Raw genomic sequence first — 24,755 nt, 5'->3', positions numbered from 1 at the left:
ATGGACCGTAGGGTCTCCATCCGAAACTTCGGGACCCGCAAAGACTTGTTAAGAGCCCTGAGGTTGAGAATCGGACGATACGACCCATTGGGTTTCTGCACCAAAAAGAGATTGGAATACAAACCCTGGCCCCTCTGGGAGAATGGAACAGGCACTAAAACTCCAGCCTGGAGCATAGTGTGCAAAACCTTCCGCAGTTCCGTGGCCTTGTTCCGGTCTGATGGTAGACCCGTGGTGAAAAATCGAGCTGGGGGTCTGTGCCGGAAGGAGAGGGCATACCCGTGGGAGACCACCTCGAGAACCCAAGTGTCTGTCGTGGTGACCGACCAACACCGGGCGAACTGCAGCAGGCGGCCTCCCACTTTGGAATCCCCCAAAGGGAAGCCCAAGACAGTCAGGCCGCAGGCTTGTCATCTGGCTTAGAGGCCGGACGTCTGGTACTCCAGGTCTGCTTCCGGGGCTTGGCCAATTTCTTGGGGCCAGCCTGTCGGGGAAAAGACTTGTTTGGGCCTGCCCTGGGCCCTATAAGACCGAAAGGACGATGGTACTGAACCAGAAGGGACAGCGGCCGACGGGAGACATGCCGATTTGGCTGCCGCCAGTGTGGCTACAATCTTGTCCAGATCTGGACAGAAAATAACTTCTCCGTTAAAAGGCAACGCCTCCAAACCCTTTTTGGAATCAGCGTCCGCCTTCCAGGATCGCAACCACAAGGTGAGACGAGCAGCCACCGCTGCTGAAGAAATTCGAGACGCCAGGGTACTAATGTCTAAGGCCGCCTCGTTGATATAAGTGGCCGAATCACAGAGATTACCAATCAACTCCGCCTGCTCAGCCAGAATCAAAGGACGCCTCCAACGTATCCGCCCAGCGCTCCATAGCTCTGGCAACCCAGCAAATGGCCATAGCCGGCCGCGCTGCCCCCCCTGCAAGGGAATAAGCGGACTTCAGGCAGATCTCCACCTTGCGGTCCGTAGCATCCTTAAGGGAGGACATGGATGGCATTGGTAATGTGGCACTACGGACAAGATGTGTCACATGAGAATCCACCTGTGGAGGGGATTCCCACTTCGCAAAATAATTATCCGCGAACGGATAAGCCACCGCTAGGCGCCTCTGCGGCTGGTATCGCTTGCCAGGCTGTTTCCACGTCTCCTCTAAATGGTCCACCAACTGACCCGAAAGAGGAAAGACTGTGGCGTCACCCTTCACATCTTTAAAAAAGGCATACTTGGATTTAGCCGCTGGGGGAACTTCGTCCTCAATCACCAAGGCTGTGCGGACTGCCCGAATAAGTCCAGGAATATACACCTTGGACCTAGCGTCCGCTTCCTTAGTACGGAGAGATTCCTGATCGTAAGGATCCAGAGTCTCCCCATCATCAGACGTCCCTTCGTCATCCTCATAAGGAGCCGACAGACGCCACCGGCCGTATCACAGACTCTCCTTGCAACACATCCGACAAGTGCTGTACAGAACTCGTCAGGGAGTTAACCCACGCCGGCTCCTGAGAAACCGGGAGAGGGGAAATAGGGAGACTGCGGGGTACCACCAATTGTCTTGGGAAACCCTGCATGGGTGACAACACCACTGATTGCTGGGACAAACCCATCTGCGTAAACGCGGGCTGCGGAGCTAACTGGCCCACTAAGGTTGTAAGTGCCTGAGCGAAACAAGCCCAGGGCGGCTCCTGTACAGATGCTGTAACTAGAATAGGCCGCGCCAACGACAAACACTGCTGGCAGAGGCCCTCCGCGCTACCCTCCCCCTCCGCTAAAGGTACTTTACACGTAGTACACTGTAGCCGGAGAGGAAAGTCACTTTCAGACATGATGGTAGAAAGTATGTGACCTCTCACCAATTTTTTTAAAAAGGCGAGAGACCACCCTGCAGCACCGCACCGCAAGGGCTTTAGCAGAAAGAACAGGGACAGTAATAAGGCTGAGAGTCAGAAATGGAAAGTACAGGCAGCAGCACTAGCACAGTCACATACAATGCAAAGAAACTCAATACCTGCACTAACAGCGCTGATAAATCAACTACACAGACAGAGTCTGGTAGGACACAACGCTGCATACACAGACCTGACCACAGCGGAGGAGAGGTATGCGGGGGGACCCAGACCACGATGCCTCCGTCCAGACTTCCATGCGTTCTTGAAGATGGCCGCCGAGGAGCAGAGGCGGCTGGCCTGGGGGAGAAGCGCTGCCACAGGGCCAGTCGGCGTGTTGCAGAGAGGGCTGTGTGCAGCGGGGGAGGCGCCGGCTGTGAGACAGGGAAGGCGCGCTCCCCTGGCATGCATTTAACCCCTGGGACGCCGCAGCGCTACCGCTCTGCCGCGGTCCTGCTGTCCCAGGGGGGTAGTGGAAGCGCAGGTTAGTACCTGGCTCCACGCTGCAGCCAGTCCCCAGGGAGCCCCTGCCTGGGGACTTCTGGACCATGTATCAGCGGGGACCCACCGCGGGACCCAGCTGCTTACCTTGCTGCCCCCCTTGAATCCGGCCATGGTCCGAAACATCTGGGGTCACCGCTAGCTGTGACCCCAGATGCTTACCAGCATCCCCGGATCGGTACCGGCGTTCTGGTACCAGCGGGGGTGTAGGGAAGACAGCATGGAGGTCAAAACTGACTGTCCATGCTGTATTTCCAGATGTGCAGCCGCAGCTGCAAAACGAGAACTTCAGGGGCTCTTCATGGCCCCCCTCTAACAGGTGCCTCCGACTCCGGCCGGGCACAGAACTAAACTGAGATGCCTTGGCTCAGGGGCGGGGTATAGGAGGGGGACCCTAGTGCATCCTGGGAGGCTGAAAGCTTAACTCTATGGTGCCCGATGACTGACGTCACACCTATACCCAAGGTATGCTGGGGATACCCTATGGACCCTGAAGTAGAAAAAAATATATATATATATATAAAAATGCACCTTGCTGTACCAGGACGGTTTTAATTAAAACAAATGTAAGCCTACATTTGAGGCAGAGCACTTTTTTTTTTTATTAAAAAGGGGGAGCAAAAGATTGACACATTACATGGAAACCCTTTCCGTTTACACCTCAAGAGGGTGCAAACAGAAATCAGTGTTAGGGCAACTGAATAGCCCAAGCCACTTATGCACTGCAGGTAATTGAATCTGGCCCTTTGTACAATTTCAGGTAAATGCATTTCACACATACCATGATGTTGCTGCTTGTGTGGCAGAAAGCTACACAAGGACATCCTCTGAATGGGTTTAAAAAAAAAAAAAAAAAAAACACACCCTACAATAAGACCTCTCCAAAGCAAGCCAATGTATTTTGCATATTTAAATTTAGATAGGGGCGATGTAATGTAGTACCCATCACAGACCGCTTACTCTAGAAAACCCATTCTGTTTGTGGCCATCACAGTGAACAAAAGGCGGAGGATGCTACGGGACATTTTACTGTATGCATTGTCCCAACTACACGCATGCCTGAAATTCCTGGGATTACAGACAACACAGCTAATACCACAAACTGTTAGGTTGTTGAGCATTTAATTGGCAGTTCTGTAATAACAGTCTACAGAAGCTTGATTCTATAATGCAATAGAAGAGGAAGACCAAAACATTTTATGGTGTAAAACTAACTGTTCTACATTAGAACAAAAATGCAAGTTCATCCTAACTGGTCCTGCTATACATAAATGTACTGCTTTATACTCTCAATTTCAGTCATATAGGATTACAACAATGGCATGGGATGTAGTTACGAGACTGGCGGCCACGATGCCTGCAGAGCAATCCTGACAATGTACTTAAGATAGGCGTCGAACTACCAACTGTCGTATCTCGGCAAGGGTATAAAGACAGTCGTCGATATGCCGGCGCCCGTTAGACATACGCCGGGAGCCCTACGCCCAGCATCCCGATCGAAAGTGTGTGTGTGTGTTGGGGGGTAGGCACCGGGAGGTTAGGTTTAGGCTAGGCACAACTAGGGGAGGGTTAGGTTAGGACGATCTGGATTTTCTCCTGTGCCGAGATGCCGCTGTCAGTATTCCAGCCGCCGGGCATGGGTCTGGCGGTAAATCATACAGATTCCCTGAGGACATCATGGTATTGCTTGCTGTGTAGCAGGGAGCAAGTTGCATGCCAATTATGGAGGGCAGGAGGAGGTGGGTCAGACAGACTCAAAGGCTATATTTTGCCCACCCCTGTAACCAACAATTAAATTGGGGGTTTTGCAATCAAATTATGATAGACCAAAAGATTTGGTCTGGATGTTACAATCTGGTGGTGACAGAGGTGAAGTATATTTAGGTAATGTGCAGGATGTGTGTCCCCGTAACAGAGGTAAAGTAACAAAACATTTGTCCTATGGAAGTCAAGAGGGTGCAATCTCTGACTGCTCAGCAACACATCTGTATCCATTCTACATAGCTGGTTCAGCACATTCCCTCAGATGATACTAAGTGAAAGCTGTGCTTTATGTGTTGCAGCCATATAATGGATAAAGGCTGTGGGCCATGATCTAGAACAGGGGTGGGGGAAACTTTTCTGGCGAGGGTCATTTTGATATACACACACTTATTCACGAGTACGGTGCCAAACACCCCCCTCCGTGTGGGGCAGGGCCACAATCGCCGTAGGTTACATCAATAATGCCCAGAGCACCCAGAGGATGCTCGGGGGAGTTATAAGCATACCTCCCAACATGACCCTCTCCAGGAGGGACACAATGCTCTGGTCCTGGACTTCCCTGGTAATTTATGAATGGTGGAGGCTCCAGGGGTGGGGCTGCAGTACAGTCCAAACTTCAAATAGGGGAGTCACACCAACTGCCAGTGATGTTTGGCAGCGTGTGAAATGACAGTTGGTGTGGCTCCCCTATTTGAATTTTGAACTGCGCTGCAGCCCCACCTCTTACCAGGGAAGTCCAGGACCAGAGCATTATGTCCCTCCTGGAGGGTGCCATGTTGGGAGGTATGTATAAGGGCAGCGGTGTGACCGCCTGAAGCGTCCAGGCAGCACTGCTATAGAGTCTGGCTGCAGTGTGCCATTCTAGACAGCCTGCTAGCCAAATTAGGCTAGCAGAAAAAAAGCTCAGATGGCCAGACCAAATGATTCCGAGGGCCTTATACAGCCCCGGGGCCTGAGGTTCCCATCCCTGATCTAGAATGACGACCCATTGTAACCACTTCCAACAGCCATTACTTGGGCCATCACTTACAGAAGACAAAAAGGCATCTGTTTTAGCACTGTACTCACATACAAAACGATCACTTCGCTAGGAGACAGCGACATACAAATTCCCCATCTGAGTCTCAATAGTCATCTACATAAGCATATAAATGTAATATTGTTGAGAACATAAGTTGAATACGTTTTTATTTTCTACATATTGATCTCTCTATAAGCATATTTCTATACGTAGATCAATGCACTGCCAGCACATGCACAGTATGTTCAAGAATTTCCCAAATGACAGTATTTCAGTCTCTGTTCTGATTGGCTGGATTGCAGATGGGGCAAAATTAACAGAGGTCATCACTGCAGAGATAATTACTGAATGAATGTCTACTAAAAACTAGTTTATATTGCATCAATAAGATGTGATCTAATAATTACCATTCTGCACTACTTGTCCTTCATGAATAGATCCAGATATTTTTTCAACCTGCACCTCTCCCTCATTGAAGGTAATGTGCAGCTGTCATCAGAAGGTTGGCTCCTGCTTCCATCACTACTACAGGATTCTACGCAAAGGGCTGTAGGTGATATACACTGGGTGTGTATAGGAGCAGGGGATCTATTCTGTGGGTTGGAGAATCCTTCTCTGTTCCCCAATATCAGCAGTCTATTACTATATTAAATCCTGTCTCTATGCTAAATAGTGTGTGAGTGTTTTAAATGACAAGCAAAAGTAGTTTGTTCCAAATGTAACAACGAACAAACTAAGCCTCCTGAACATGCCCGATCTCCTCTGATCTTGGAGTCAGGCCTGGTTAGTGCTTGGAGAGACTGCCTGGGAATACCAGGTGCTGTATTGTTTACTCATTATGTGGATGCTTGTTTAGTATTAGTCCCTGCCGTGGCTATTACTGCAGTCACTCACTTCTCCATGGTAGGTGTTAGGGCTTATTTACCATCAGAGTTGGCTGAGGCTCGTAGGTCACAGCCTCCCTGGGTGGCAGGGTTAACCCAATTTCTAGAGTTATAGGTACCACCGATACCTTATCCTCCACTTCCTATAAAATCATAAGCGTCCTCTGAAGACTGTCGTCCTGTCAGAGAAGTCGGACGAGGAACTCCTCACACATGAGGATACGGTGGAAGGCTTTAAGATTTAGTATCCGCCACTACAGGAGCGAATCCTTCAGATAGGTTAATGATGCTTAACCGCCAGAATTGAAGACAGTTCCTGCAACCCAGGAATTTGAATTATTTGAAACATCCTAAAAAGGTTGACTGTTTCCATTCTCGCAGTAACTTCACGGACAGCTTCCCGTTGTCAGGAAACAACCGGATAAGAGGTTCCAGATGCCACAGGTTCCCATTCTGCTATCCATTTCCATCTCCCATGATGGAAAAGTGGGAAACACCGCCTGCTGTTGATTTGTCTCTCGCCTTTACAAGAAAACAATCCAGTCCGGGTACTATGTTACTTAAGGACCCTTCTGATCGTAAGTTGGATACAACACTACAATCTAATTTTACTGCAGCGGGAATTCAACTTAGACCTACGCTTGTTACAGCTTGTTAACCCAAGCGCTAACAAGCTGGGCGAACCAGTTGATTGCAGGCTTGGATTCAGTCACTTCCAGAGCTGAGTTATGTCTACAAGTAGAACACATCCGTGAATCTGCAGTTTACCAGGGCGAGGCTTCCAAGGATCAGTCAGATCAGTACTCGCATGTCCGCTTCTGCCATTATGCCGCAGAACTCTGGTAACGCTCTTGGTAGGCGGACGCCCTACGTGATGTTGTGGGTTTACCATTCACGGGAGCTATGCTTTTTGGCCCAGAATTGGACAGGCAACTGGGGGCAAGTCTTCTTTCCTCCATTCAACTGCTCCAGCATCAAGGAGTACTTACACTGGACCCTCGATTCATTCCTTTCGTGGTCCCCATCCTTTTCGTGGTAGAGCCCGAGGTGCTGTCACATTCAGTTGCACGTACCTCGCTTGCAGACTATCACGTTTGGAACAGACGCCACAAAGCAATTTGCAAATCCACAGATTTGAAGAGGTATCAGACTTCAAAGTCCTTCCTCTGCATTGGTTCTTCTCAGAGTATGTAAATTCCTATGGACAAGGCCAGAGTTCTGCGGGAGGTTATCCGGTCCCTACTGGAATCGACAGTGCTAGTTCCGGTTCCAGTGCACCAACGAGGTCTGGGGTTTTCCTCAAACTTTTTTTGTGGTGCCCAAACTGGATGGTTCAGTCCAGCCCATCCTAAATCCGAAGTCCGTAAACCTGCACCTGAAGATGTATCAGTTCAAAATGGAGTCACTTCAGTCTGTCATTGCGAGTTTGGAACCAGCAGAGTTCCTGATTTTCCTGGGTATAAAAGATGCCTATCACCATATTCGCATTTGGGAACTGCATCAGGCCTGCTTAAGTTTTGCAATATTACTATCAATTTTGGGCATCACCGTTCGGGTTATCCTCGGCTCCCCATATTTCAAGGCTCTTCTCTTCGAACACGTTTCCCTGGCATACCAGACTGATACGACAGTTGGATATTCAATTTCTAGAAATCCAATCTCATTCCATCCCAGAGATTCCAGGTTCAGGGGGAGAGGATTTTCCTTCCGGAGGACCAAGCCCGGGATATCCGGTTGCAGGTTCAGCTAGTCTTAGGACCGAAGAGGGTGTCCATGCTTCTTTGTCTGTATCCCTTGGGGAAGATGGTAGCTGCTTTTGAGGCGTAACAATTCCAGCTTGATCTGATATCACAGGGACCAGTGTCGCACATGCATCTACAATCGACTGATCTGTTGGGCTCCGGGACAACAGGGTGGTTCTACTCTGTTGGACACAATCCAACAATCTCTTGGCGGGCCGAAGATTTGGTGTGGGGGATGAGAATAGTGGCGACGGACGCCAGCCTCCAAGGAGGAACAGTGGTCCTCGACTATCTTTCAGGGTCATTTGTCCCCACTGGGACAACTGTGGCCCATAAATGTGCCGGTACTCAGAGCGATTTCCAATGCTCTTCTAGAAGCAGCAGTTTCTAAGGTCTCTTCCGATATGAGTTCAGTCGGACAACGCGACGGCCATCGCTTACTTCAACCACCAGGGAGAGACTCGAGGTCGCATGGCCATGCAAGAAGTAACCCAGATTCTCCGGTGGGCCGAGAATCAGCAGTATTCCTCCCGGGAGTGGACAACTGGGAAGCAGATTACCTAAATCGCCAGGATAATCATCCAGAAGAATGGAAGAGTCACCCAGTCATGCTCCACGCACTAGTAAGTCGATGGGTTGTCCTCAGGTGGATCTCATGGCGTCTCGATTGAGTGTCAAGAACTCGGGATCCTCAGGCGGAGACAGTCGTCGCTCTAACAGTTCATGGCCATGCGACCTTCGATTTCGTTTTCCGGTTTCCTCTGATTCCACCAATTCCTTTTTTCTTTTTTTTTTTTTTAAAAATATACACAAATTGTATGATTTGTATTCTCTTTCGGAAAAAATCAAAAAGTTTAACTCAATACTTTGGAAAGTAACCTCGGTTGGCAATTAAGAGGTCAAATGTTTCCTGTAGTTCTTGACCAGGTTTGCACACACACTGCAGCAGGTATTTTGGCCCACTTTTCAATGCAGATCTTCTCTAGATGTGTCATGTTTTGGGGCTGTCGCCGAGCAACACAGACTTTCAACTCCCGCCACAAATTTTCTATTGGGTTGAGGTCTGGAGACTAGCTAGGCCGATCCAGGACCTTGAAATGCTTCTTACGGAGCCACTCCTTAGTTGCCCGGGTGGTGTGTTTGGGGTCACTGTCATGCTGGAAGACCCAGCCACGTTGCATCTTCAATGCGCTTACTGAGGGAAGGAGGTTTTTTCCCCCCTAACATGTCACGACATTTCCCCATTCCTCTCCATAATACAGATCAGTCCTGTCCCCTTTGCAGAAAAGCATGCCCAAAGCATGATGTTTCCACCCCCATGCTTCATGGTGGGTATGGTGTTTTTTGGGATGCCACACATCATTCTTCTCCCTCCAAACACGGCGTGTGGAGTTTATACCAAAAAGTTCTATTTTGGTCTCATCTGACCACATGACATTCTCCCAATCCCCTCCTCTGGATCATCCAGATGGTCACGGGCAAACTTTAGACGGGCCTGGACATGTGCTGGCTTAAGCAAGGGGACCTTTTGGGAGCTGCAGGATCTGAATCCATGATGACGTAGTGTTACTAATGGTAAGATCATTGATACCCCACGTGGAGAGATCTTGCATGGTGCCCCTGGTCGAGGAGATTGTCCGTGATCTTGTATTTCTTCCATTTTTTAATAATTGCGCCAACAGTTGATCTCTTCTCACCAAGCTGCTTGCCTATTGTCGAGTAGCTCATCCAGCCTTGTGCAGGTCTACAATTTTGTCCCTGGTGTCCTTAGACAGCTCTCTAGTCTTGGCCATAGTGAAGAGGTTGTAGTCTGAGTGTTTGATGGTGTGGACAGGTGTCTTTTATACAGTTAACCAGTTCAAACAGGTGCCATTAATACAGGTAACGAGTGGATGATAGATGATCTTCCTAAAGAAGTAGTAACAGGTCTGTGAAAGCCAGAATTCTTGCTGGTTGGTAGGTGTCCAAATATTTATTTTCCGCAAGAATATACAAATAAAGTGTTTAAAAATCAATGTGATTTCCAGAATTTTTTGTTCAGATTCTGTCTCTCACAGTTAAAGTGTACCTATGATGGAAATTCCAGACCTCTCTAATCTTTTAAAGTGCAACAACTTGCACAATCGGTGGCTGTCCAAATATTTTTTGCCCTCCTGTATTCTAAAAGAATCCATCAAATATATTACAGTATTTGCAATGTGCTTAGGGAATTCTGTTTGCCATTTTTTCTAGTCTAGATTAACCCCTCCCTTACAAGCATCTGTGATGGTCTAATAAATTGATTTAAACAACTTCGATTCTGTGCATCATTGTCCTATGGGCATAGATGGGATCAGCAGTTTGAGGGTATGCTGAACCTTGCAGTGCCATATTAAAAGATCTTGAGGTGCCTCTAGTTAAACTAGCTCTCAATTTAGAAATACATAAATATATGTCCCAAAGTAGGTACTATTATGTAGGGTTAGAACCACCAGAACAGAGACTCCTTGCCAGGGCCTGGTGGCTTACCATATCAGTGTTCTCCCCAGGCTGTTTTTTACGGGTGCACCACCTGGCAAGAAGCAGCCTACCACCCGGCACTTTGGGAGCCTGCAAGTGGGGACAGTGTCTGGGAGCTGTATAAAAAGGACCAGATCCTACAGACTTTGCAACTTTTTCTTAATCAGACGACTGGGCCTCTAATAAGAGAATATATAAAATGTTTCACGTTAAAAAAAAAAAAAAAAAAAAAAATGATAAATTCAGGGTTTAAAATGTTTTATTATTGCGAAGGCCCCCACCCTGCTACTTCTTGATGCCACCCGGCTGGAAAAAAATTTCTGGGGAGAACACTGTATATATTTGCAAATGTATTTAATGGGTTGGGTATGGGACGCCGGTTGTCAAAACCCCGATGCTGGCATTCTACCACCTGTCTGTAGATATCCTTACACTTCTACCCCTAATCCTCCCCCCTGCCTAAACCTAACCCCCCCCACCTTCCCCCCTAGTCAATAACCCCGGCTCCAAGTTTCTAAAAAGGTGTCAGGATTCCAGCGCCGGTATTCTAAACACCGGCATCTGACTTGCGTGGATATTGACCGCATCAGGTAGAATGTAAAGCTGGGTACACACTATACCAATCTTACGAGATGTCTTTCCAGAAACAAACAAAAAAAATAAATAAATAATGGCAGCTGCTCAATCAATCTGGTAGTACTTTTTCAGGTGCATGAAAGGGAGGGGTCATACCAAGTAGAAAAAATATGAGATATGGTAAGAACTTACCCTTGTTATCTCTATTTCTACGAAGTCCATAGGGTTCCACAGGATACCTTGGGGGTATAGGTGTGACGTCAGTCGCAGGGCACCAAAGAGTTAAGCTTTCAGCCTCCCAGGATGCACTAGGTCCCCCTCCTATACCCCGCCCCCGGGCCAAGGCACCTCAGTTAGTTACCAAGCCATAGGCCGGAGGAGGAGAAGGAAGAGAGAGAACAAAGATCTGGACACATACAAGAATCACATTCTCACCAGAGGGAGACGGAAAACCGGTGACCAGAGCAAAGCCCATCTGCAGCACAGGTGCGACAGGGCGGGAGTCCTGTGGAACCCTATGGACTTCGTAGAAATAGAGATAACAAGGGTAAGTTCTTACCATATCTCATATTTTCTACTTCAGGGTCCATAGGGTATCCACAGGATACCTTGGGGATGTCCCAAAGCAGTATCCTTTAAGGGTGGGGACGCTCCTGTGCAGAAAGGAGAATCTGCCGCCCGAAGGAAGCATCCTGAGAGGCGAAGGTGTCAAACCTGTAATACCTCACGAAGGTATGGACAGAAGACCACGTAGCAGCCTTGCAGATCTGAACTGCCGAGGCACCACGTCGAGCTGCCCACGAAGGACCCACAGACCTAGTGGAATGAGCCTTCAGAGAAGGAGGGACCGGTAGGCCTTCATGAAGATAAGCTTCAGAAATAGCCATACGGATCCAGGCTGCCAAAGTTTGCTTTGAAGCAGGCCAACCCTTTTTACAGAAGCCATAGAGGACAACAAAGCGTCCGACTTCCTAAACAAAGAAGAAGTGCGGTCAACATAAGTCCTTAAGGCCCGCACAACATCCAAAGAGGCCTCACCCACGGAAAGACCCGGTGAGTTAAAGGCCGGAACGACTATTTCCTCGTTAACATGAAACTGGGAAACAACTTTGGGAAGAAACTCGGGCCGAGTGCGAAGCACTGCCCTGTTCCCATGAAAAACCAAGAAAGGGGGTCTACAAGAAAGAGCCCCTAACTCAGAAACACGTCTGGCTGAAGCAACGGCCAGAAGGAAAACAGTCTTAGCTGTTAGCCATTTAATATCCACTAAGCCCAGTGGTTCAAACGGCGGTCCTTGGAGAGCCCTCAGGACCACAGCCAAATCCCAAGGCGCCACAGGTGGAACAAAGGGCGGCTGAATACGGAGAACACCTTGCATAAAGGTGCGCACATCCGGGATTGTAGCAATCCTACGGTGAAACCAGACAGATAGGGCCGAAACCTGTACCTTCAAAGAAGCAAGGCGAAGCCCATGATCTAGTCCCGCTTGCAGGAAGGCGAGAATCCGAGACAGACGAAACTCCCGCGGTGCATAACCTCTCGGTCGACACCACTGGAAGAACGTATGCCACACGAGATGGTATATCCTCGCGGAAGACGGTTTCCGAGCTCGTAACATGGTACGCACCACAGAGCTGGAAAACCCCCAGGACCTCAGCATGGCCGTCTCAACAGCCACGCCGCCAAAGACAGCCGAGTCAGGTCCGGGTGAAGACAAGGACCCTGAGACAGAAGGTCCGGTCGTAGCGGCAACCGCAGAGGACTGTCCACGGACAGACCCTGAAGGTCTGAGAACCAGTGCCGTCTGGGCCACGCGGGAGCTATCAACAGGAGCGTCCCTCCTTCCTGTTTGAATTTCCGGATTACCCGTGGAAGCAGGGAGACCGGAGGGAACAGGTATGCGAACCTGAACGTCCACCGGACGGACAGAGCATCCACCAGAGACGCCCCTTCGTCTCTTGTGCGAGACCCGTACACCGGCAACTTGTTGTTGTGCCGGGACGCCATGAGGTCGATTTCTGGAAGACCCCACCTGTCCACCAGTAGTTGAAAAACGTCCGGGTGCAGGGACCATTCCCCTGGATGAACGTCCTGGCGACTTAGAAAGTCCGCCTCCCAATTTAGCACTCCCGGGATGAAGACCGCTGATATGGCCGGAAGATTGCGCTCCGCCCAAACCAGGATCCGAGAGACCTCTACGAGAGCCGCCCGACTGCGAGTTCCTCCTTGCCTGTTTATGTAGGCCACGGTGGTAGCATTGTCCGACTGGACCTGCACCGGGTGACCCTGGAGAAACCGCTGTGCCTGCAGGAGAGCATTGAAGACCGCACGGAGTTCCAAGATATTTATTGGAAGCTCCGCTTCTGTCGGTGTCCACCTGCCCTGGAACAAGTGTGGACCCGAAACTGCTCCCCAGCCCCGAAGACTGGCGTCCGTTGTCAACAGGACCCAATTTGGAACCCAGAACGGACGTCCCTTGTTGAGTTGGGTCGTCTTTAACCACCACGCAAGGGACAGGCGAACCTCCGGGGTGAGCACAATCGTCTGGAACTTCAGAGACTGAGGCAGCCCGTTCCACTTGGACAGGATCAGGTGCTGCAGAGGTCTGGAGTGAAACTGGGCGTATTCCACCATGTCGAACACCGACACCATGGAGCCCAGTAACCTCATCGCCGAGTGTAAGGACACCCGGCGGCTGTGCAGACAACTGCGCACCCTTGACTGTAAAGCAGAGATCTTGTCCTCCGTCACGAAGATCCTTTGCTGTCCCGAGTCCAATAAGGCTCCAAGATGCAGAATCCTCCGAGACGGGATTAGAGTGGACTTCTGCCAGTTGATTAGCCAGCCGTGCCGTTGCAGCAGTGCAATGGTCAGGTCCAAGTGGTGTAACAGGAGCTCTGGAGATCCTGCCACCAATAACAGGTCGTCCAAGTACGGCAACATGCGGACTCCTTGCAGCCGCAGAGAAGCCGCCATGACCGCCATAGCGTCCTGCATGTCCAATGACACCATGTAGTCCCCAGGTTCCAGCGCCAGAATGATGGACCGTAGGGTCTCCATCCGAAACTTCGGGACCCGCAAAGACTTGTTGAGTGCTTTGAGGTTGAGAATCGGACGATATGACCCATTGGGTTTCTGTACCAAAAATAGATTTGAATAGAAACCCTGGCCCCTCTGGGAGAATGGAACAGGCACTATAACTCCAGCCTGGAGCATAGTGTGCAATACCTTCCGCAGCTCCGTAGCCTTGTTCTGGTCTGATGGTAGACCCGTGGTGAAGAATCGAGCCGGGGGTCTGTGCCGGAAGGAGAGGGCGTACCCGTGAGAGACCACCTCCAGAACCCAAGTGTCTGTCGTAGTGAACGACCAACACCGGGAGAACTGCAGCAGGCGGCCTCCCACCCTGGGATCCCCCAAGGGGAGACCCGGACCGTCAGGCCGCAGGCTTGTCATCTGGCTTGGGGGCCGGACGTCTGGTACTCCATGCCTGTTTCCGGGGCTTGACCGATTTCTTAGGGCCAGCCTGTCGAGGAAACGACTGTGGTTTGGGCCTGCCCTGGGCCCTAGATGACCGAAAGGACGATGGTCCAGAACCAGAAGGAGCAGCGGCCGACGGGAGACAAGCAGATTTGGCTGCCGCCAGCGTGGCCACAATCTTATCCAGATCCGGACCGAAGAGAACTTCTCCGGTAAACGGCAACGCTTCCAGACCTTTCTTGGATCTGCGTCCGCCTTCCAGGATCGCAGCCACAAGGTGCGACGAGCAGCTACCGCTGCTGAAGAAATTCTAGACACCAGAGTACTAATGTCTAGAGCCGCCTCGTTGATGTAGGTGGCCGAATCACGGAGATTGCCAATCAACTCCGCCTGTTCGGCCGGACAGTCGGATTCAAAAGAAGCCTCTAATGAATCCGCCCAGCGCTCCATCGCTCTGGCAACCCAGCAAATGGCCATAGCCGGCCGTGCTGCCCCCCCTGCAAGGGAATAAGCGGACTTCAGGCAGATTTCTACCTTGCGGTCCGTAGCATCCTTAAGGGAGGACATGGATGGCATCGGCAATGTGGCACTACGGACAAGACGGGTCACGTGAGAATCCACCTGTGGAGGGGATTCACACTTAGCAAAATAATTATCCGCGAACGGATAAGCCACCGCCAGGCGTCTCTGCGGCTGGTATCTTTTGCCAGGTTGTTTCCACGCCTCCTCTAAATGGTCCACCAACTGACCCGAAAGAGGAAAGACTGTGGCATCGCCCTTCACATCTTTGAAAAAGGCATACTTAGATTTAGCCGCTGGGGGAACTTCGTCCTCAATCACCAAGGCTGTGCGGACCGCCCGAATAAGTCCAGGAATATATACTTTGGACTTAGCATCAGCGTCCTTAGTATGGAAAGGTTCCTGATCGTAAGGATCCAGAATCTCCCCATCATCAGACGTCCCTTCGTCATCCTCATAAGGAGCGGACAGAGACGCCACCGGCCTTTTATGAGGCCGCATCACAGACTCCCCTTGCAACACATCCGACAAGTGCTGTACAGAACTCGTCAGGGAGTTAACCCACGCTGGCTCCTGAGAACCCGGGAGCGGGGAAATAGGGAGACTGTGGGGTACCACCAATTGTCGTGGGAACCCCTGCATGGGTGACGACACCACAGACTGCTGGGACAAACCCATCGGAGTAAACGCGGGCTGCGGAGCTAACTGGCCCACTAAAGCTGTTAACGCCTGAGCGAAACAAGCCCAGGGCGGCTCCTGTACCGGTGCTGTAACCGTAATAGGCCGCGCCATGGACAAACACTGCCGGCAAAGGCCCTCCGCGCTACCCTCCCCCTCCGCTAACGGTACTTTGCACGTGGTACACTGTAGCCGGAGGGGAAAATCACTTTCAGACATTATGGCACCACGTATGTGACCTCTCTCACAAATTAAGTATTAAATAGGCGAGAGACCACCCTGCACCACCGCACCGCAAGGGCTTTAGCAGAAAGAACAGGGACAGTAATAAAGCTGACAGTTTAGAGAAGAAAAGTTACAGGCAGCGCTAGCACAGTCACATACAATGCAGAGAAATAACAATTCCTGCACTAACAGCGCTGATCACTCAACTACACAGACACAGGGCCTGGTAGGACACAGCGCTGCATACACAGACCTGAGCCACAGCGGAGGAGAGGTCTGCGGGGGGACCCAGACCACGATGCTTCCTTCCAGACTTCCAGCAGCGTTCACCATGCGTTGCAGAGAAGATGGCCGCCGAGGAGCAGAGAGAAGCTGGCCTGGGGGAGGAGCGCTGACACAGGACCAGTCAGCACAGTGCAGAGAGGGCTGTGTGCAGCGGGGGAGGCGCCGGCTGTGAGACAGGGAAGGCGCGCTCCCCTGGCATGCATTTAACCTCTGGGACGCCGCAGCGCTACCGCTCTGCTGCGGTCCGCTGTCCCAGGGGGTAGTGGAAGCGCAGGTTGGTCGCCTGGCTCCACGCTGCAGCCAGTCCCCAGGGAGCCCCCTGCCTGGGGACTTAGGACCATGTGATCAGCGGGGACCCACCGCGGGACCCCGCTGCTTACCTCTGTCCCCCTTGAATCCGGCCATGGTCCGGAGCATCTGGGGTCACCGCTAGCTGTGACCCCAGACGCCCACCAGCATCCCCGGATCAGTACCGGCGTTCTGGTACCGGCGGGGTGTAGGGAAGACAGCATGGACGTCAGGACTGACTGTCCATGCTGTTCATCCAGATGTGCAGCCACAGCTGCATGAAGAAAAAGCTTCAGGGGCTCTTCTAGCCCCCACTCCAACAGGTGCACCCGACTCCGGCCGGGCACCAAACTAAACTGAGGTGCCTTGGCCCGGGGGCGGGGTATAGGAGGGGGACCTAGTGCATCCTGGGAGGCTGAAAGCTTAACTCTTTGGTGCCCTGCGACTGACGTCACACCTATACCCCCAAGGTATCCTGTGGATACCCTATGGACCCTGAAGTAGAAAGAGGGGGTTTTAACCCCCTATTGTTCCTCAGCACACTAAATCATACCACTAACAATATATGAACACTATATGGTAATAGAATTTCAGAGAAATTAGTTGCATGCATTTGCAAATACATGGGATGCTGCTAGGCCTCGTCAAGGCTTCTGTCACTAGCAGTCCCTACACTAAATGGTTCACGTCCGGGGCGCCGAGCACCCCAAATTAAGTCCAGCCCAGGACCCCCCCAGGGCATCACTCGAAAAATGGAAAAAAAGAGGGACAGTGCACTTGAGATGTCTTTCCAGCACAGATCAGAACGATATATCGTACACATTGTTAGTTTGGATGCCCAATGCGTTATTCATTGCATTGTCCCATGTGCTGTCCTGCACAGCAGATGGGACGATGCAAGGGACGATGCGGTACTGATCCAAACAGCATGTAACGATAGATCGCACCATCGTACAGTGGATCATACAAAGTGCACGGCACGCAAAGTATCTTCACATCACTCGCTGCATTGCTGGGTCTCACCGTCGTATGGTGTGTACCCATCTTTCGTCTCTTTATGCTGGCTTATTTGCAATGTGCTTTTTCCCTGGTTCAGATTAACCCCTCCCTTACATGCACTGGTGATGGGCTTATATATGGATTCCCATTCTGGAACATAGTAAAGAGGCAACTCTATATGCACTCCATACTTATATGCATATTTGAGAACGAGTCTGGACTAAGGCAAACATACATATTACAAATTTCAAAAATATTACAGACAGCATCCCAAAAGGCATTAGTAGCCAGGGCCTCAGAGACATCATACAGGCCCCAGTGCTAGAGAGGGGGCATGGGCATGACCTGATTGACATAGTATGCATTGCTAAGAATGTGCACAGAGAAAAGGGGGGTGTTTCCCCCCTCTGATTGACCCAGGCCTCCAGACAGGCCCACTGTACACTCCTGGAGCCCAACTGCATCACCGAGCAGATTTCTCATGGCCTTAGCTGTTATTTTCCAAGGCCAGATGTAAGCAGTGTTATCACTCTGGAGCAGATATTTCCAGAGTAAAAAGTTCAAATGTAGTTCCAAAAACGACATCATAAACAATGTCCATGTCTAGATCAATGGTCTCGACGGTCAAGGAGACAATAGCCAGAAAAATCTACACGAAGTTTCCACTTATAATGTAGTAAGCTTCTATAAGGGCATCTACAATTCATGCCCACAAAAATACTTAGTAGAAAAAGTTTATATTCCAAATTCAGTTCTAAACTCGCTTAGAGTAGTCATAGGCATCCAGTTTCTTAGGTAACTGAAGAGGAGTATTCACACACAGGTCTGCCAAACTGATTGTTTTATACCAAACTTGCCAGAAATAGCCATGTGCGTGGGCCCGAGACATCTGTTTGACTACAAGAGGAAAGAAAAAAAAAACACCACTTTATCTGAAGATGTGCTTATTAGCAAATCATAAAATGGATGTCAACCCTGGCAAATCAGACAGTGCATGGGATTTTGTAGAACACAATATGGGAGTCTGATCTCTGAAAACTTAAATCTTACAGCATGATTGCATTATATTTGAGATGACATTTAAGAAGTGTTCTTATATTTGGTCTTGCAGTACTAGGGGGCGATTCCATTGTTTTCCCTGTTGCTCTAATTGGCACCTTAATGGTTGCCCTGTTTAGGCGTGTATTAGTCGCTGACTTTTCAACTCTCACCTCCTGAGGTGGCAGGAAGAAGTGTGTAGTAAGTCAGAAATTTGGGCATCCAAAGTAGTACTTTAGAGAGGTTTAGCAGCTTTGTGCAGCTAAATAAGGTGCTTCTGGGTGCATACACGTGGCACTCACGTCCTACAGGAGGAGGAGGGGACGACAACTAAATTGCTCCCATGGGCGCCCAGTTAGGGTCTTATTTTGGATGTGTATAAGTGACATTAAAGAATATTCATGTCACATCATGTTTAAACATATCACAGGTGGCAAAAAAAAAAAAAAATTGGTTGGGGGGTTTGGTTTTGGGGGGTGGGGGATAGGGCTCCAGAAATCTACCCTCAACACATTTTCATGCACTTGCATCACCAAGCATTTTTATGCCACAGCTATTCCTGTCAAGTAAAGACCTGCATATTAAAAATGGAATTAGACCAATACATATTTTCTATGACTCACTTGGGTTGACAAGCCCGTTAGCAGTGATCTGCAGCGTCAGATGCCTTGTACATTTTCATAGGTGTTTTCGCAACACAAACAGTTGGCTAGACATTTTTTGTTGAAAGAATTACCATCATTTGTACAGTTACACTGTACACACCATAAATCAGTTAATTGGCAATCTGAAGTAATTGCTCCTATTCTACATTCTTCTGTAAAATTATTAAACTTTAAAAACACAACACACACACACACACACACACACACACACTTCAAGCCGATACTGTTTGATTTTGAAAAAGCAATTAACCTTTGTGGTTTTTTTTTTATCCAGGAGGAAAAAAAAAAAAAAATTATATTCATACAGAGGCTAGTGCCATCTTAGACAGTACCATTTTTATAGAGCCCATGGCAGCAGAGATTGCAGATTAATAGTTAAATAATGAACACCTCTTTACTTCAGATGTAAATACAAATATTCATTTTTCTATGCTTTACAAAAAGATTGGGGTGAGAGGAATGTAATTTCATATTTTCAGTTCAGTTAGTATTACCACTGACCTTACATCTTCCATAATCTTACCCCAGAGACAGGACTGGACTTGCACTAATGATGAGTAAGCTTGTGAGCACAGGCGTGTACATTCTAGGCAATAGAGACCAAAAGCAGGGAAGAAATCTCTCACTCACATCCCATAGCAAACAAATCCTCCACAATCCTGATTAGCATGGGTATTCAACATGCAGCTGTTGAACTGTACATCCCAGAATACCCCGACACAGTTTCGCAATTTGGGCATGTAAAAACTGTGACAGGGCACCCTTGCTATAGTGTTTTGGGCAGGTTATGGTTTCCCAACTACAGGAGTAGCCTTGGACAACAACATTCTAAGGTTTCAAACCTATTCGGTACAAGTTTAGGCTTGATACACACTATATAGCCCCAACACGGACCGAAACTATATATTGCACACATCATATACACCCGTTCTGCGCGGCAGATGGGACGATGCAAAGAACAACGCGGTGCTGTTACATGCAGCGACACAGCACACAGTCAAACAGATCGTGCAGTGTGTACAGCACACGATGTATCATTACATCGTGTCATACCATTTTTTGGTGTGTACACAGCTTAAGAATGTGCGTTTATTATATGAAGCTCACATACATTGCACAGATGCGCACAACCGATATATGCAAGATCCAATTAGAATGGTCAATTCACTGTACTCGTGGCGAGGTTGTGTGACTTTTCTACAAAATGCAACCTGGGAGAAGTGCATGAAAAAGTGAGGAAACCATGCTGGAAGCGAAATGAAGTGACAACTGAGACAGCAGGACCATATAGAAGGCTGTTAGTGGCCAAAAGTACTGAAGGTTTAAAAAAAAAAAAAAAAAAAAAAGTCATATGGCGATTTTTTTTTTTTTAATTTATTATTATTATTATTATTATTATTATTAGAAAAATTATAGTAAGCATTTATCAGTCTTTCCACAATTTGGGGTAGAGAAAAATGTCTGTATATTATTATTACCAGTTATTTATATAGCGCACACATATTCCGCAGCGCTTTCCAGAGGGAATATTTTGGCGACTCACATCAGTCTATAGTAATTTCTACTGTATAGTAATTTCTTTTATGCACGTTTGTAAAGAGTTGGAATACATACTTCTTTCATCTGCAAATTCAAAAACCCACTCGCCCATTAGTACACCTCTAAATACAGATGTGTCTAATGTTGACTGGCACCGGGCAGGGTGCTGGACCTACAGAAAGGGCACATCTACATGCGCCGAAGGCCAAGGAAAAGGGGACTTGACTTTAAGTCACATCCCCTTTTTGTCACTCTTCGGGGCATGCCGGGCTCCCCCCACGCACTGCTGTCAGTGTGAATGGATGCTGGACGCATGTGCCCGGCATCCATTCACCGTCGTGACAGCTACACCGCAGATTTACCAACCCGCAGGACACTTGGACCCATGGGTGGGGACCGCACCCTTTTTCAGGCAGGCGTCGCGCCGGAGGGTAGGTGTCTTTTTGCCCTTTAGAAATAGGGCAGGGCACGGCACGCCGCTAAAACAGCCTGGCGGGACCGCTATGTCCTTATACATCATTGCTACAGTTGTGGTAAAAAGACCCTCCCAACACGCTATGTCTGGTTAGACGCATTTCCGGCAAAAAAAAAAATGGAAGAAGACACCCGATGCTAGCAGAGTCTAAGTCGCAATGAGATACTAGGAAGCACCAGCAGACTGACAATTAATTTGTTATGCGACATTTGTTTATCTGTGTGCAACTGAGTCTCTAAATCTGTATACGAAGTGCTACAATGTAGCGCCCACAGCTTTTTTTCATTGCAGTTCCATTGTTCCTCATATACAGACTAAGGTGCACACAGATATGCAATACTTTTACATCAAATTAATCAGCACAGTCTGCTGGTGCTGCCTAGTCACATCACGTTGCGACTTATGCTGGGCATACACTGCCAGATAAAATGTCTGTCAGACCGACAGACATTTTATCTGGCTGCCTGCCAGCCGCAGATGTCGCCGGCATACACTGTGAGAAATCTCACAGTGTATAGCCCGACATCCGCGCTCCGCTCCCGGGGGAAGAGACATTTCCCTGTCCCTTCCGTAGGAAGGAACACAGGAAATGTCTGTGTCGGCCGCACTGAGCATACACTGCCCGATGCGGCCGACAGTTTCCCGGGTAAATATTGCATCGGACGGGCATGCTGGACAATCCAGCATGCCCGACCGAGCAATATTTAACCCTCGGTCGCCTGCATACACGCTGCAATTATCGCGGCGATCCGCCGATATCGGGCGGATCGTCCCGATAATTGCAGAGTGTATGGCCAGCATTAGATGCATTTGCAGCAAAAAGACTAAAAAAAAAAAAAAAAAAAAAAAAAAGCCTCGATATCAGCAGAGTAGCACGGGACCTCGTGGCTCACTCGTGCCAGACAAGTCACGCTGCGTGGCATATTGAGGAGAGTGTATGAGGGCACATATGTACCTGTCACACATCATTTAACCCGTTGTTGATCTCACCTAAACACCAACATGTCTTTATAGCCCAAATTGTGCTATATAAACCCCCTCCAATTGCAGGACTGTGTCCCGGAATTTTAACATTAAAATAAATATTTTTGCTACCTTTTCCCCTGCTCAGGGTGGAGCGCACAAAAAACTGAATTTCATCTGCAACATCAGTGAGAGTTTAGAAATGGATTGCAAATGTAATTTGCAGGGAGAGTTCACCATGAGAACTGCTCACAGGATCCAACTCGCACCTATTAGGATTCAGAAGTTAGTATTAATTTAATCACAAGTATTAGTTTACAGTTAGCAATAAACCCACAAACACAAAACAGAGCATGGTGGTGATCTTAGAGCAGCCATGTTAAAACTTTTTGTTCTAGAAGATATTAATAACACCACTACCAATTACATTTTCTGGGGTCTGTTCAGCAACAGTGACAATGTTGCCCAGAATATTATCGGGAAACATCGTCACAATTTTTTTTTCAATTATTGAAATTTATGTTTGCTATTTAGCAATATTTTTTGTAGGGACAGCGGTAACACTGTCCCTGTGATGTTACAGAAGGCATGGTTATAATTTTCCAAAAAAAATACCTTCCATGCATGCTCAGTCATGCGCCTCCGAACAGTCTCCGTCCGGTGACTGCGGAGGGGTAAGTTCAAATACAGCCTGTCCAAATTGATTGACATGTGTACACAGGCTTTATATTAGTCCAGTGGTTCCCAAACTTTTTTGGATAGCAGCACTCTAGAGTATCAGCATTGTTTTCATGGCCCCCCTAAGCCAAAAGTTTGTTATTGAAAAATGTAGAAAAAAAAAAAAAAAGAAAATGTAGTCAAGTGAAGTAAATCGTGCTTACCTGTCATCCTTCGGTTCAGTTATGTGGTAGTGGACAAGTTTGCACCTCTGTTTGTCCACATATTTACATTACATTGACCATAAATAATTTTATTTAGTGCTGGACAACCAACTTGAGGCACCCCTGCAAGTGTCCCGAGGCACCCCAGGGTGTCACAGCACAGTTTGGGAACCACTGTATTAGTCTTTATACATTTATGTGAGAGAGAGATATGTATGTATGTATGTATGTATGTATGTATGTATGTATGTATGTATATATATATATATATATATATATATATATATATATATATATATACACACACACATACGACAATCAGTGCACTTCAATAAAATGAATACCAAATGTCCTTGAGACGAGAAGTGTTCTGTTTCAAACAAATGATTGCATAATAGTCACTTAGAATTCCTCCTCTATAATGGAATAAAGCAAAGATCCCAAAGATGATATGGATCGGCATCTTCCCCCCAAAAAAATCAAATCCAGCCAGGGGTAAACACAAAGTTAAATAGAGGCAGGGGGCACCACATGGTGCTTTAAAAGTATCAATAACCAATTAAGCGTACCAGAAAGGGCAGTCTTACACCACCACAAGTGTATACAGCATGTAACGAAGGAACAAGGCAATCACCGACTGCTGACCTGGACATCTCCAAGCAGCTCTCCGGGACCTCGCTTCCGACCACAATCTCAAATGCCAAACCACACCCCTTTCTGGTACACTTAATTGGTTACTGGGAAGATTGCAATAAAAACTGTTATACTTTTAAAAGCACCATGTGGCACCCCGTCATATATATATATAATATCATTGCTGAGTAGACCCCTGTCACCTATTATGCTATTATCTGTACTGGGCTGCACTACAGCAAACTACCTGGGTTTTATTTTTCAGTTTAAGCCAAAGCAGTGATATGGATGCTACCAACTGTGCCAGGCACAGCAGTAACGAAGCATAAACTGTGGCAAAAAACGAACGCCACTGAAGTCACAATATATTATACAGAAAGAGCAAGATTGAGTCATATATAATAAACTACTTGTCAATGGAAATTAAAATAAGGATTCAGAAAATAAGCTGTTGAAAACGCAACAGTTATATTTACAGGTCATTTATACGGTAACAAGTACCAGTCTTTTCATTATAGGGGAGTAACAGATAGAGTTATTCTCTGGAGACCACTCTACCGGGCTGTCAGCAGCAGCAGTCCTGCCGGGGGAAGGGAGCACAGCGCTAGATGCTGGGACAGAGGCTCATACACACGGACAGACGCCGGCATATACTGTAGAATTATAGATTTATCTACCCTCCACTTACTCTTGTGCTTGCCGCCTCCCCAGGACTGCTTGGCTATACTGGGACTCCTGATGATCGCCCTTCCCGCAGACTTCAGTGCGTCCATCCTGCCCGGAGCAGCTCCCACCTCTTCGACCCTCCACCAGCAACTTTCCAACTTGTGAAAACTTTTCCTGCCCCCTCCCTGGCAGCCAGAGGCGTCGATGAATGATCACGTCTGTAGAGGGAGGTACTATTTATGTAAATATGGTCACGTGACACACTTTGGACACACCCTTTCCCCTGTAATAGCGTGATTTGCTATTTACAAGTTGTTACACAACTGTCTCACCTCAGCTGCTAGGACTTATTTACGTATAATACTTGCATAACTCTACCTTATGGTGTGCACTGTGTCCCTGCAAGAAGGTGGCACTGGTGATACAGCTACCCCTCAGGGAGACCATGTAGTGTTTTCAGAGTGCATTACAATCAATGTTGGGAGACTCCACACGCTCCTATGTTAGTCCCGCCCCTGTCGAGATCCATCCTTGAGTCGGGACATA

General features: G+C 48.3%; 1 protein-coding gene across 1 annotated transcript in view; it reads right to left on the bottom strand.

Moving 5' to 3' along the window:
* LDLRAP1 (low density lipoprotein receptor adaptor protein 1) overlaps positions 1 to 24,416 on the bottom strand; it is a 65,931-nt gene extending 41,515 nt beyond the window's left edge. The window contains exon 1 of the mRNA XM_088462550.1: positions 24,232 to 24,416. Within this exon, the coding sequence (XP_088318676.1) occupies positions 24,232 to 24,316 (85 nt within the window). The 5' untranslated portion in view covers positions 24,317 to 24,416. The remainder of the gene's footprint in view (positions 1 to 24,231) is intronic.
* Between the last annotated feature and the right edge of the window lie 339 nt (positions 24,417 to 24,755).

The sequence above is a fragment of the Taudactylus pleione genome, unplaced genomic scaffold, assembly GCF_031769625.1.
Source record: "Taudactylus pleione unplaced genomic scaffold, aTauple2 ptg000007l, whole genome shotgun sequence".
Classification (NCBI taxonomy): Eukaryota; Metazoa; Chordata; class Amphibia; order Anura; family Myobatrachidae; genus Taudactylus; species Taudactylus pleione.
Note: the sequence above shows the minus strand (reverse complement) of the source record. Positions and strands in the feature narration are given on the sequence as shown.